A 13599-nucleotide genomic window follows, 5' to 3' on the forward strand; every position below is an offset into this window, starting at 1 on the left:
TTAAGGTACTCATTTATTGAATGTCATGTAATACATAAACTTCTGTATTTTAATTATATTATCAGTTGTTGAAAGAGCCTGAATGGCCCTTAACAGTTTCAACTACCCTAACTACACAGAAAAATCTAGTTTTACCTGTAGTTACTAACTTTTGTCAAAAGTAAACTATTTTACCAGAAAGAAATTATTAATCTCTTTTTTTTTTTTTGAGAAGTTTTTGCATGGGTGCTCACTGCAGAAAGCGATAGTGAGAGGGAAAGTAAGGAATCCCCCCCCAGGGAGGATGACCACAGTACATTTCCTTCACCATTCTCCTCCTGGGGTCATGGGCACACACACACATGCACTCGGCATGAGTTTTAAGCTGCCAAGTCCGGAACTCGAACTGCAGTCGGCCATGTAAGAATCCAGTGATGTAACTGCTACACCATCTGCTAGCTCAGAAATTACTAATCTTGACAAAAGGCTCCTAAGTGGTCCATTTTACCTTTTTATAAGTAAGTCATGTCAGCAGTCCAGTGGTCGGCATGTCCTTCAGAGTAAACTCTTGAATCTGTAATGACCTATAGGACCTTGTGTGATCTGTCCCTTCCTCCACTTTTAGGATCTCATCTCCTACCACTTTGCTCATTCTATAGTAGTTAAACTAGCCTCTTTCTGTCTTTTGAACAAGCAAGTGTCCTCCTGCCTCTGGGCTTTAAGTACTTGCTCCTTGGAACACTCTTGTTCCATATATTGGCATAGTTTCTTCCATCTTCAGGTCTCTGTTTCAATGACAGTTAACAAAATATGCCTTTTTGGACATTATATTAAAACAATAGCAACCACAAAAATTTTCTCTTTGTATCAACTCTGATGGTTCCCATTCTCTCATCCTGCTTTATTTTACTGCTTAGAACTTATAACTATAGATAGATAGATAGAGATATACAATTATTTATACTCTGTAAACAATATATATTTATTTACATCTGTAAATATAGGCTTCAAGGATGTAAACTCCTTAAAACCAAAGATACTGCCTTCTTCACTGCTGCATCCTCAGTGTCTAAAGTATAACTTGGTACACAGTAGCTGTCCGATAGATATTTGTTGAACTGAATCAGTAAACAATATTTAAGAGAAAAGTCATTTACTTATTTTTCTTTTTTCCTAGTATAAATATAAGGGGCTCAATCTTTAGCATTTCTCATTGGACATTTCCTCGCTATTCTTGTGTTCATATTTCAGTCCCAACAAAATGTAGTGCAGAGGCTGACCTGAATGTGCATGACTTTGCTTTCTAAAGTGATACCATCCTTTAAACAATTCCACCCATGTTTAAATTATACCTACTCTATCTCCTGCCGGATTGTGATGGAGTAGTTTCTACTGTCACTACCAGGCCTCAGGATCATATTTCCCAGTGAAGGGTTCTTCTTGAGCATTTCAGTGGCTTCTTTCCGGGAGACAGTATAAAAACATCTACAGAGATGAGATAAAAAACAGTAAAATTTTTTAAACTATGAAGATCATCACTTGAGAGAAATGCTACCAACATAGCTTTTAAGAGCTGCAGTTAGCTTTTTAAAAACTTCCCTCTTTAGTATTACATTATAATGTATAACTGTATTATAATGATATAGTACTGTTACTATAATTACTAACTTATACCATTATAAGTATGCTAATACATAAGGTCCTCCTTTTCTTATTCTTCTACAGCTTCTTTATTTATTTTTTAATTTGATAGAGGTCATGTGCACTTACTGGAGAGAGATGGAGAGATACAGAAAGAGAGGGAAAGTGAGAAAGCATGCCCTGTGAGAGATCAGCCATCCCTCCCCCATTTCTCCTTTCAAGACCTTAGGCACACACACGTGCCCAGAATGTTTTTCAAACTACTGGGTCCAGAACTTGAACCTTACAGTTGGCCATGTAGGATCTAGTCGCCTTAACCATCATGCCACCGACTGTCCTCCACAACTTCTTTAAACAAAGGACACTTGAAAAGTTACCTACTAATCACTATATAATCAGCATCATCATTTGAAAATCCAAGGCAAAAATTAACCATGAATCCTATCTCAGTTTACAAACAGGATCTTGGATAAGTATTTGTTGGTAGTATCCTTCAGGGATATAAAATATCTTTAAATGTTTCTCTTCTATGGTCTCTCTTTTAAACAATTGATATTTAAGGACATGTTTGAACTCACTGCTTTTGGTAGAATATATCTTCCTATGGCATTGGTGGTGTTTTTATGCACAAAATGTTTTTAAAAACACTTTCTGGGACCAGCAGTTAGCGTAATCGCTATGTCACCAAAATCCCATGTAGTCTACTGGGTTCGAGTCCTGGACCCAGTGGCTTAAACTCATGCCAGGCACATGTGCGTGCGTGCCCAAGATCTTGAGAGGAGAATGGAGGAGAAGGGATTGCGGAGTGGCCACCCCCGCCCCCAGGGGGGTGGGTGATTTCTTGCTTTCTGTCTCTCTGTCTCTGTCTTTCTGCCAAGCACACAAGCCCTATAGCAAAAAAAACCTCTCCAACAACAACAAAAAAGCACTTTCTATTTTTATAATAGATACTGTAGTCAATGAAATATATAATCATAGAAAAAAACTAGCAGTATATGTAACACACCAAAATGTTAATAGCAAATGTCTGAGTGGTGGGACAAGGAATTATTTTAATCTTTTTATTTGTATATAATAAACATATACTTTTGGTTTTATTGAAAAAAAATAAAGAAAAAGCAGCAGTCTGGTGACTTAACTGTCAGTCTCGGAGTTGTTACTGGTTTCAACTGAAAGTGATAGCTGGGAGTTTTCAGTGATTGGAGTACAGATAGGAGATGCATTGGGAATTGATGTCTGAGTTGGTGCCAGGACAAGTTTCACTGACAAGAACCCCAATGTACCAGGAGAAAAGGATAGATTCAGGATGTTGCTAAATTTAGCATATTCTCTGCTTCTTCATTTTTCCAACAATACCTTACACAATTTACACAGGGCCCTCCTCAAAGTACAAACTCAATTACTACCCACTGATTGGTCAACTGAGTAGCAATTCCAGGTATTTAAAACCCTTTGGTTTAATCTCTAATAGGAAAATACTGTTAAATTGTGTGATGAAAAAGTATCTTTTCCTTTTTTCTTCAGAGGAGTTTTATTTGGGTTAGTGCTCTGGAAAAGAATGTCTACTTGGTCTAAAGGTGTGGGTGGAAGGGGATTTCCTGTGTGGTGAGAGGGTTGGTTCAAATCTGTATTTTGTTGATTGTAACATAGAAGAGGAAACGTGGCATGTACTCAGAGATACATAGTTTAATCCCGAAGATCACTTACTGCCCCTGGCTTAATGAGGTCAAGTGGCTGACTCTCCTTGATAATTAGAAATTAGTATTAATTGAATGAACAAAGTGCTTCACTGTGCACTCACGCTGGCATAGGGTTCAGAACATCCACATAATCCTCAGTTGGTTCCATCTCTTTTTCCACAGGTATATTCGGTAGCAGCTCTGTCTCAATCCTTCTTTTCTTTTCTTTCTCCAGCACTTCATGCAGTCTAATCACTTGTCCAGGTAATAGTGACACATGTTGGGGAACTGACAGCTGAAATCAAGTAACATAGTAGCCAGACAAGACAGGCAGCCAAACAACTTAATGGTTTTGGTTTTTGCTTTTTAAAGTATTATTTAATTAATTTTATGTGTTAGTTTTATTTTTTTTAATTTCATCAGAGATAGAAAGGGAATGTGAGAAAGCAAGCCACCAGGTCTAGGACCCAGACTGTGGTCAGCCATAGGAGTCGTGTCCTAACCACCACGCCATCTGCCTGCCCCAACTTAATGGTCTTAGTAAAGATTAGCCTGTTCTGGTACTAATGAGCTTTAGTTACTTGACAGAGATGGAGGGATAGAATCATAAAAAGGAAAATTTTGCTTTAGGACGGGTGTCTTAGAACTGCCTATAAACCAACTACAACACCACTTTTCTTCTAAAAAATCTTCCTTTTGGTCTGGAAGAGTATGTATACCCACCTTGTGCTGTACATTAATTCAGGTAACAACAAACTTCTCATTTTTATTCTGTGCACACTAGTCCATCAATGTCAGGGAGGTTCCAGAGCACCTGTGAGGTGCCTTGCTCCCTTGAGATTAGCTTGGAATAAGCTTCACCAGACAGATAGCAACATGGGGTTGAGACAGAACTGTTCATTAGATGACCGAGGATATGCCATCAGAGGTCTATATTTTGGTGTATGTTGTGTGTGTGTGTGTGTCAAGCATTCAGTCACACATTAGAATGATGCTTCTCTACTTTTTAGTGTTCATTTTGTTCTTTTCTAGGCATATGTTTTGGATTGAGTCACTTACATATAACTTCTGAATTATATTCATATCCCCAATTTAGACCTCATTCTGACCAGCTGTCCACTCTTGGAAAGTATAGTCTGAATGGTAGAATGTTTTTCTATATGTGACATGAGCCAGTTTGTATTCAGGGATAGCCGTGTCTGCCTAATGTCTTTATTTCTGAGAGTGAAGCAGGGAGTATGCTTTCCAGAGGGTATATAAGAAAGTGAATATGAAAACATTAGAACTGCACTTTCTATTTAGTTACTATTTTATTAATTCTTCTTATTTATTTTATTATGTATATGTGTACATATTAAATTTAAATTGAAAATTTTAGTAGTGATACATAATAAAAAAATGTGAGGTCACAGGGCGCGTGTGCGTGCGTGCCCAAGATCCCGAGAGGAGAATGGAGTAGAAGGGATTGCGGCATGGCCATCCCCCCTGGGGGGTGATTTCTCACTTTCTCTCTCTATATCTCTGTCTGTCTGGCGAGTGCACATGCCCTATAGCAAAAGAAACTCTTAAAAAAAATGTGAAGCCAACAGATAACGTATTAGGGGAACCAGCAGTTAGCGTAATGGCTATGTCGCTGGACTCCCATGTAGTCGACCGTGGTTCGTGTCCTGGGCCCAGTGGCTTAAAACTCACACCGGGCGCGTGTGTGTGCATGCCCAAGATCCCGAGAGGAGAATGGAGGAGAAGGGATTGCAGTGTGACCATCCCCCCTGGGGGGTGATTTCTCACTTTCTGTCTCTATGTCTCTCTCTGTCTGGCGAGCGCACGTGCCCTATAGTGAAAATCTCTCCAGAAAAAACAAAAAAGAAAACAGATAACGTATTCGTTAAGGCACTGGACTCCCACATGACCCACTGCAGTTGAAGTCCCAGACCTGGCAACTTCCTTTCTCATTTTCCCTCTCTCTAGTGAGTGCATGAGCCCCATAACAAATTTTAAAAATAATAAATAAATAAATAATTTTAAAAATTAGAGAAACATTCTTCTAGATAACTAAGCTAACAACCAATAAAACTATTTTCTTATATACCAAACCAGGAAAAAAAATTAGAAGAAAGATGAATGAAACAATTATTAATTACCTATTATATCTCAAGCACTGTACATGTGCCATTGCAAATCCTCACAGCAATGCTACAATACAGTTACTGATTATTTCCACCGTAGAAATGAAAAAAATAAATAAAAGAAGACATAAACAAAGTGAAAAAAGATTAAATAACTGGTCCAGGGTCACACAGCTAATTCATTGTGGAACTAGGACTCAAACTCAGGTTTTTTGCTTTGAAAACAATGTCTCATCTCTTTGAACTACAGTCTGTGTTCTACATGCCTTTCTATTAAGGTTCTGCTAACAACAACACAGTGTGAACATACACACACAGTGATCTGGGTCAATAGCACAAAACATTTACAGAGCACATAATCTCAGAAAGTAACCTTCTCTTGAAAATTCACATAAACTTTATTTTCTTTTCTGTAATATATGTTTGTGGATTTTACTGTAAAAATAACGCTTTGTGGGACCAGCAGGTGGCATAGTAGTTAAGGCGCTAGACTCCCATATGGCAGACGACTATTTGAATTCTGGATCCAGCAGCCTGAAACTCATGCCAGACGCATGTGCTGTGCATGCCCAAAACCCATAGAGGAGAATAGAGGAGAAGGGACTGTGATGTGGCCACCACCACCACCCACCCAGGTAGTGATTTCTCACTTTCTCTCTCTGTGTCTCCAGTGAGTGCATGTGCCCGATAGCCAAAAAACTCTCTAAAAAAAAAAAAAAAAAAAGAAAGAAAAATAATTGTATCCTTACCTTAAGGGGGAAAAAAGTGAAAACACAATGTTTGGTCAGAACATAAGTACAATTAGTGTACCAGGAAAATGCACCAAATTTTCCAGTGGTTTTAGTGTAACCCTTGATACCTAGTCACATACCCTAGGAGTACTTGCACCCAGGATAAGAAACACCGTGCCACGCAATGTTGCCTTTCCTCAAGAGACCTCTACAAAAAAAAAAAAAAAAGAGAGAGAGAGATAAAGGCCGAAAGAGTTTCTGCCTTCATCTCCTGCAAGTCAGCATGCCCTTCACGTCCTTAACTGGCTGGCTTCTAGCCTCCTGTCTCTTTCTAGTACGTAGATGAAATTTCATCTTTTGCCAGTTACTGGCTGAAATAAAGAAACAGCGCTCAGCATCTTGATAACGTGCAGTGCTTATTTCACACAATTGCAAAACTTTATGTAGAAACTAGCTTTGGATAGAGTCTCTAAAAACTGACCCAAACAAACATGAGAAGTTTTCATATCTTTTTAAAGAGTTAGAGAACTTGGTGCTCTTTAGATGGCTTGTTATCAAAGTACCTCATGTTTCCAATGTAGTTGCTATGTGGCTTTAGTTAAAATAACAGTAGTTATCTCACAGCAACAGTTAACTTGAGGCAGTAGATTTTACTATTTGTTTCTGATAAGATGCCACAGAGTTGGACAGATAAGTATCCCTTTGTTTTAAGACTCATTAAACTAACGTTTAAAGGTGATTTTTCATTTCTCTTCTGTATCATCTACATTATTCATAAAATCCATCTCCGCATTTTATACATATGTACTAGATAGAAAAGAAATTATTTGAAAAGTATTGTAAAAGATGCAATGTAAGCTACGAATGTCAGAATGTGCAAAGAACTATCGTATCAAAGGGATAGGACCAAACTAGATCTCCCTGAATACTTGTTATTTGCTAGCACATTGCCTTGTTTATTTTCTTTTGGTTTATTTGTTTATTTATTTTAAAACTTGCTACAGGGCACATGCACTCACAAGAGAGAGAGAAAAAGTGAGAAAGCAAGCCTCCAGGTCCAAGAGTCAAACCATGGTCGACCATGTGGGAGTCCAGCACCCTAACCACCATGCCACTTGCTGACCCCATGTCGTGTTTTTTTGTCTACCTAATTACTTTCCTTCTCCCTCTCTACCTATCTGATAAAAATATAACTTTCATGAGTGAGTGCAAGGATTTAGATCTGTTTCCTTCAACTGCTTTAATTTCAGCCACTTTCACACAGCATGGTTCATCAAGGGATCAGTAAATACCTCTTGAATAAATTAATCCGTCTCAAAGTAATAACCTTCCTACCTCTGTTACTGTAAGAATGAAGCCTCTCCATTCTTCCCCACTTTCCGTGTTCTCTGTCTAAAAACAAAAACAGATAAATACAAAGAAGAAAACACATGAGAGACTATAAGCATTAATACTTTTACAAATAAGTTCAGAATTTTATATAACTTTAAAAAAATATTCTCTAACTTTAAAAAAAAAAATGTTTAGCTAGGGACCAGCAGGTGGCATGGCAGTTAAGGCGCTGGATTCCAACATGGCTGACCACAGTTCAAGTCCTGGACCTGGCAGCTTGCTTTCTCACTTCTCTCTCTCCTGCCCCCCTCTCTCTCTCTCTGTCTCTCTCTCTCTCTTTCTTTCTGACTCTCTATCTGGTGAACACACATGCCCTGTAGTAAATTTTAAAAATAATAATGATGATAAATAAAATTAAATAATTCTTTAATAATTTTTTAAAAATAAAGATTATTTATCCCATGAGTGAGAGAGACACAGAAAAAAAGAGCCATTGCCACCCAACAGGCTCATCATGCTATGATTCACCACTCTGGCCTCAGCCAGCCAGAGTAACAGGCCCATGCATGCATGCCAGCATACGTATGAAGACCTTGGGACCTGGCTGTGCTGCCCCAACTGGCCAGGGCACAGGTATTCATGATTATTTTATAGGGCTCAAAATAAATAAGACATCAAAAGCCAGCAAGATTAACAAAATACATTTTCTTTTGAAGCACATTGTTTTAAAAATTCAGTTGGAAATATTTAATTCTTTTTATTATTATTATTATTATTATCATTATTAAATTCACCAGAGAGGGACACAGAGAGAGAGTGAGAGGGAAAGTGAGAAAGTAAGCCACCCAGGTCCGGACTCAAATAATGTTCGGCTATGTGAGAGTCCAGTGTCTTAACTACCATGCCACCTGCTGGCCCACAAAACTAAATTATCTGACCTTTGAAGAAATCAGGAAAACAGCCAAATCCCCAACAGACCAGCCTCAACCACCATGGTAAGAAAATTCCCTCTGCTTTAACCTTTATAAGAAACATAACCTTGAAAGGTTATGTTTCTTGTTTTCTGTTTCTGCTTTCCTCAGGCCTTTTCCATCTTTAAAACCAATCTCCTCTGCACAGCTCACAGGGACACTCATCCTATTGATATTTTGTAAGATGAGATACTGCCAATTCTAGAATTGCAAAGTCAATTAAGATGTTTAAACTGAATCCATTATAATTTTGCCTTTCGGCATCTGAGTAAAGACTTTTTTGTGGATTCAAAGAAATGAAGGCACAGAAGGACGAGCAGTTAGCGTAATGGCTATGTCACTGGACTCCCATGTAGTCGACAATGCTTCAAGTCCCAGACCCGCCAGGCACATGTGTGTGCGTGCCCAAGATCTGAAAGGAGGAGAAGTGATTGTGGCGTGGCCAGTCCCACTGGGGTGTAATTTCTCGCTTTCTGTCTCTCTCTCTCTCTTTCTGGCGAGCACACATGCTCTATAGCAAAAACCTCTCAAAAAAAAAAAAAAAGGCAGCACAGAGAGATTAAGTAATTTGTGTACATTCACACAGATAATAAAGCAGTACAAATATAAATCTAGGCACCTGATTCTTTTTTTTCTTTTTCTTTTTTTTTTTTTGGGAGGGGGAGATGTTTTTGCTATAGGGCGCATGCGCTCGCCAGAAAGATAGATAGAGACAGGAAGACAGAAAACAAGAAATCACCCTCGGTGGGGATGGACACACCACAATCCCTTCTCCTCTATTCTCCTCTCAGGATCTTGGGCATGTGGCGCGAGTTTAAGACGCCAGGTCCGGGACTTGAACCACAGTCGACTACATGGGAGTCTGGCGACATAGCCATTGCGCTAACTGCTGGTCCCAGCACTTAATTCTTAAACTTCACATCCAAAATCATCTAGGGAGCTTGCTTAAAATGTAGTCTGGGGCCAGCCTAAATGGTACAGCCGATATTGTTCTGAAATGTGCTGAAAGCAGTGTGGCTGACAGCAAGTTCAGATCCCTGGCCCGGTAGACCTGAACTATGTTGAATGTACAAGCGTTTCCCCAAGATCCTGCCAAGTGGAGGGCTAGGGGAAGAGGACAATAGTGTGATAAGACCCTGTCAAGGGCATATGTATGCACTCTCATGAATTAAATAAATAAACATTATTTTTTTTAGAGAGAGAGAGAGTTTTCCTATAGGATACATGCGCTCACAGAGAGACAGAGAAAATGAGAAATCACCTCCCAGGAGAATGGCCACACCACAATCCCTTCTCCTCCATTCTCCTCTTGACATTTTGGGCATGCACGCACACGTCCCTGGCATGATTTTCAAGCCCTTGGGTCTGGGACCGAATCGTGGTCAATCATGTGAAACTCCAGTGCCCCAACAGCTATACCACCTGCCAGTCCCTACACTTAAAAAAAAAAATGTAGAATTTGGGGCTAAGTTAGAGTGTGGGGTCTGGCTTTCTAAGTACGGGTGATTCCTATTATACTAAAATGTAAAGACCAGTGCTTTCAAGGTCAATCAGTAATCTCCTTGTGGTGTCAATTACATCAATTCAAGTGCAGGTTGTTCTCCTAATGTTATTACTATAGTTTTTAGTTGACTTTAATTGGCTCACTTTCAATGTGGATTCAAAAACAGCCTTTAAAAAACACCAGGTGGAATCCCTGTCTTTGTTAAAGGATAGAAGTGTATGGTTTCATCATGCTTGTATACTAAACAAGTGAACAGGCTTTTTTAAATCCCAGTTCAGAAAACTATAGTTCTTGACAAAAGCCAGAAAATATAAACAAAATATAAGACTTAGCCCCTTTGGAAATTCCTCTTTACTTCAGCCACTGGGTTGTGAAAAGGTGAATGGTATTTATAACTATAATTCTTTACAGACTACTGTTTCTCCTCACTCACCTTCAGTTGCACTTCCTCTTTTGGCAAAATAAGGGTGAATTTTGCACAATTCTTTTCCGTTGAAGTCTGTTCAGTAAGGCGTGTGAGGTCAATTATATCCAACTTTTCAACATACTGCAAAGATAAAGCGTAGTCTCATTAAAATATTTCATGACCAACACACAATAGTTCTAACAGTAAGAACTGGAAGTAAAATCTTCCTTTCATCTGTACTTTGCATGATTTCTGATTTCCCAGCCACAGAGGACATCTGTAAACGTCATCTGTAATGGCAGGACTAGCAGATAGCGTAATGGCTATGTTGCTGGTCTCCCACATAGTCAACCACAGTTTGAGTCCCGGACCCGGTGGCTTAAACTCACGCCAGGTGCATGTGCATGTGTGCCCAAGATCCCAAGAGGAGAATGGAGAAGAAGGGATTGAGGCGTGGCCATCCCCCTGGGTGTGTTGGGGGGTGATTTCTCACTTTGTGTCTCCCTCTCTGTCTTTCTGGTGAGGGCATATGCCCTATAGCAAAAACCTCTCAAAAAAAAAAAAATCATGTGTAATGGTGGGTTGGACCTGGCTCATACAGATTTCAAAAGTAAATTATTATATTTTCAAGAATTATAGGGGCTGGCAGGTGGCATGCTGGTTAAGGCACTGGACTCCCACATGGCCAACTGTGGTTTCAGTCCCCGACCTAGAGGCTGGCTTTCTTACTTTCCCTCTCTCCCTCTCTGGTCAAATTTAAAAATATTAATAATAAATAAAGTTAAATAAATAATTATTTTTAAAAATAATTATACAATGAGATCAGCAGATAGTGTAATGGCTATGTAGCTGGACTCCCATGTACTCTACCGTGGTTCAAGTCCTGGACCCGGTGGCTTAAATTCACATCAGGCGTATGTGCTGTGTGCCCAAGATCCTGAGAGGAGAATGGAGGAGAGGGGATTGTGTTGTGGCCATCCCCCCGAGGGGTGATTTCTCCCCTTCTGTCTCTGTCTTTCTGGTGAGTTCATGTGCCCTATAGCAAACCCCCCACCCCCAAAAAAGAATTATACAAGCTAGTTGTTATACACAGTTACTACTAAAAAATTAAATTATAGGACTGGCTCTGTGGCACAGCAGTAATATGCCTCTGAAGAAAAACTGGATCCCACAAGGCAATCACATTTTGAATCCCTAGCTAGTCAGAGCTTGCTTCTTGTTTTGTTGATTTTTCCAGGACCACTTTTTCTACAAAAGTACGTATAGTAAATGGTTTATGCATACACACAGCCTCCATTGCATAGTCTTCTTTTTCTTTTTTCTATTACACTTTAAGAATGTAAAAATCATTCTCAGCTCAAAGAATATACAAAATCAGGCCACAGCCCAGAATTGGCCTAAGAGCCAGATAGCTAGATCCAGATTTAGATTTAAGAAAGTGAGGGAGAAAATGTTAATAATTTAGATGAAATTTCAAAGTTTGTTGTGTCTGAGACTCTTTCACTGTAAATAGAATAAAAATTGATGAAATTGCCTCCCAGAATTGAGAAACTAGTAGGTTGTTGGGAGTCATGATGTATGTTTCTGTTTTTCTATGCAAAAATGTGTCATGATTTTCCTGACGACCCAATATTATCTAATTCAGCAAAGAAGTTGCTGACATCATTCACTTTCATAAATGCAGGAGATTCTGACATACTGTCTAACTTTCCTTTCACTCATTAATGTAAATGAAAATGTCAGCCAACATTCACGTGAAATATCATTTTTTAAGTTTATTTATTTTCATAAGAGAGCAAAAACAAGAGAGAGTGATGCACCCTTGATAGGGTCTCACCGTGCCATGATTCTACCCTCGGCCTCCTAGTCAGCCGGGATCACAGGTGCGTTCAGCTTGACGAGGAACCCATGTCCAAACCCAGACCTCCCATGTGGCTCTAGTACCACACAGTGGGGTTTTACATACTGCATTACTGACGCCGGGCCTCAAATATCACATTTACTGACCATAAATTTTCAAAGGAAATCATGACTAAGCTACATTTGTACCTTGCTACCTATACAAGAATTTAGCAAAAATCACAGCTTCCTGTGGGAATCAGTTGGCTATATGGAAGTTACAATAAGGAGCATTGTGTATTTGTAAAATTGTGTGCTACACACTCTTTATATCAGTAATATTTATAATAAATTTATGTGCATATATTTATACATACTTTTTTTCCCCCAAGAGCCAGTGTTCTATATCTACCACACATCAGCAGTTATAAGGATTTTAAGAAATTCCTATCTTGGAACCAGCAGATGACGTAATGGTCACGTCGCTGGACTCCCAGGCTTGACTGTGGTTCAAATCCCAGACCTGGCAGCTTGAAACAGACTGGGCAAGTGTGTGTGCATGTCCAAAATTCCTGGAGGAGAAGGGATTTCAGCATGGCCAGCCTCCCTGGAGGGTGATTTCTCACTTCCTATCTCTCTGTCTCTCTAGCATGTGCCCTATAGCAAAAAATCTCTCTTAAAGAAAGAAAGAGTAAAAGAAAGAAAGAGAGGGAGAAAGGGAGAGATTCCTATCTTATCCAAGAACAATAAAAATATTTCTTCTGAGTAATTAGTATGTATGAACTGGTCTCTCTCCATGAATGGGTCAAGTTTGCCTCTAGCAGTGGAAAGAACCACCTGTAAATGTAGCAGGGTTTTCATGGCAAACTTCTTTGCTAAATTAGCCTCATTCTTTCTTCTTTCTGTTTTTCTTTTATGCCTAATGTAATTTATTTTACTATATTCTTGTCTCATTTTATTTTTCTGAGTAAGGTAGGACATGAAAAGAAGTAATGTTTTTCAGAGCTTTTTTTTTTTTTTTTTGAATTGTGAGAGGGCATGTGAGCTCACCAGAGAAAAATAGAGAACAAGCCTCCCCCAGTGGGGCATGGTCCATTTCTCCATCTTATCAGGATTTGGGGACATGTATGCACATATGCCTGGTGTGTTTTTTTTTGTTTTTTTGAGAGGTTTTTGTTATAGGGCACATGCGCTCGCCAGACAGACAGAGAGATAGAAAGCGAGAAATCATCCCCCAGGGGGGATGGCCACGCCGCAATCCCTTTCTCCTCCATTCTCCTCTGGGGATCTTGGGCACGCACGCACACGTGCCCGGCGTGAGTTTAAGCCACTGGATCCGGGACTCGAACCGCGGTCGACTACATGGGAGTCCAGCGACATAGCCATTACGC

At 39.5% G+C, this 13599-nt stretch overlaps 1 protein-coding gene across 2 annotated transcripts in view; it reads right to left on the minus strand.

Annotated features, from left to right (window-relative positions):
* The window catches only part of STAP1 (signal transducing adaptor family member 1), a 42999-nt gene that overhangs the window by 12635 nt on the left and 16765 nt on the right, over window positions 1–13599 (minus strand). Inside the window, exons 3-6 of one of the 2 annotated variants that reach the window (XM_006165322.3) lie at window positions 10397–10510; window positions 7492–7548; window positions 3422–3594; window positions 1336–1464 (exon numbers count right to left, since the gene is read on the minus strand). In XM_006165322.3, the coding sequence (XP_006165384.2) occupies window positions 1336–1464; window positions 3422–3594; window positions 7492–7548; window positions 10397–10510 (473 nt within the window). The remainder of the gene's footprint in view (window positions 1–1335; window positions 1465–3421; window positions 3595–7491; window positions 7549–10396; window positions 10511–13599) is intronic. The other variant, XM_027767057.1, reaches the window with a different exon arrangement.

Source organism: Tupaia chinensis, unplaced genomic scaffold, assembly GCF_000334495.1.
Source record: "Tupaia chinensis unplaced genomic scaffold, TupChi_1.0 Scaffold143894_1, whole genome shotgun sequence".
Taxonomy (NCBI): domain Eukaryota; kingdom Metazoa; phylum Chordata; class Mammalia; order Scandentia; family Tupaiidae; genus Tupaia; species Tupaia belangeri.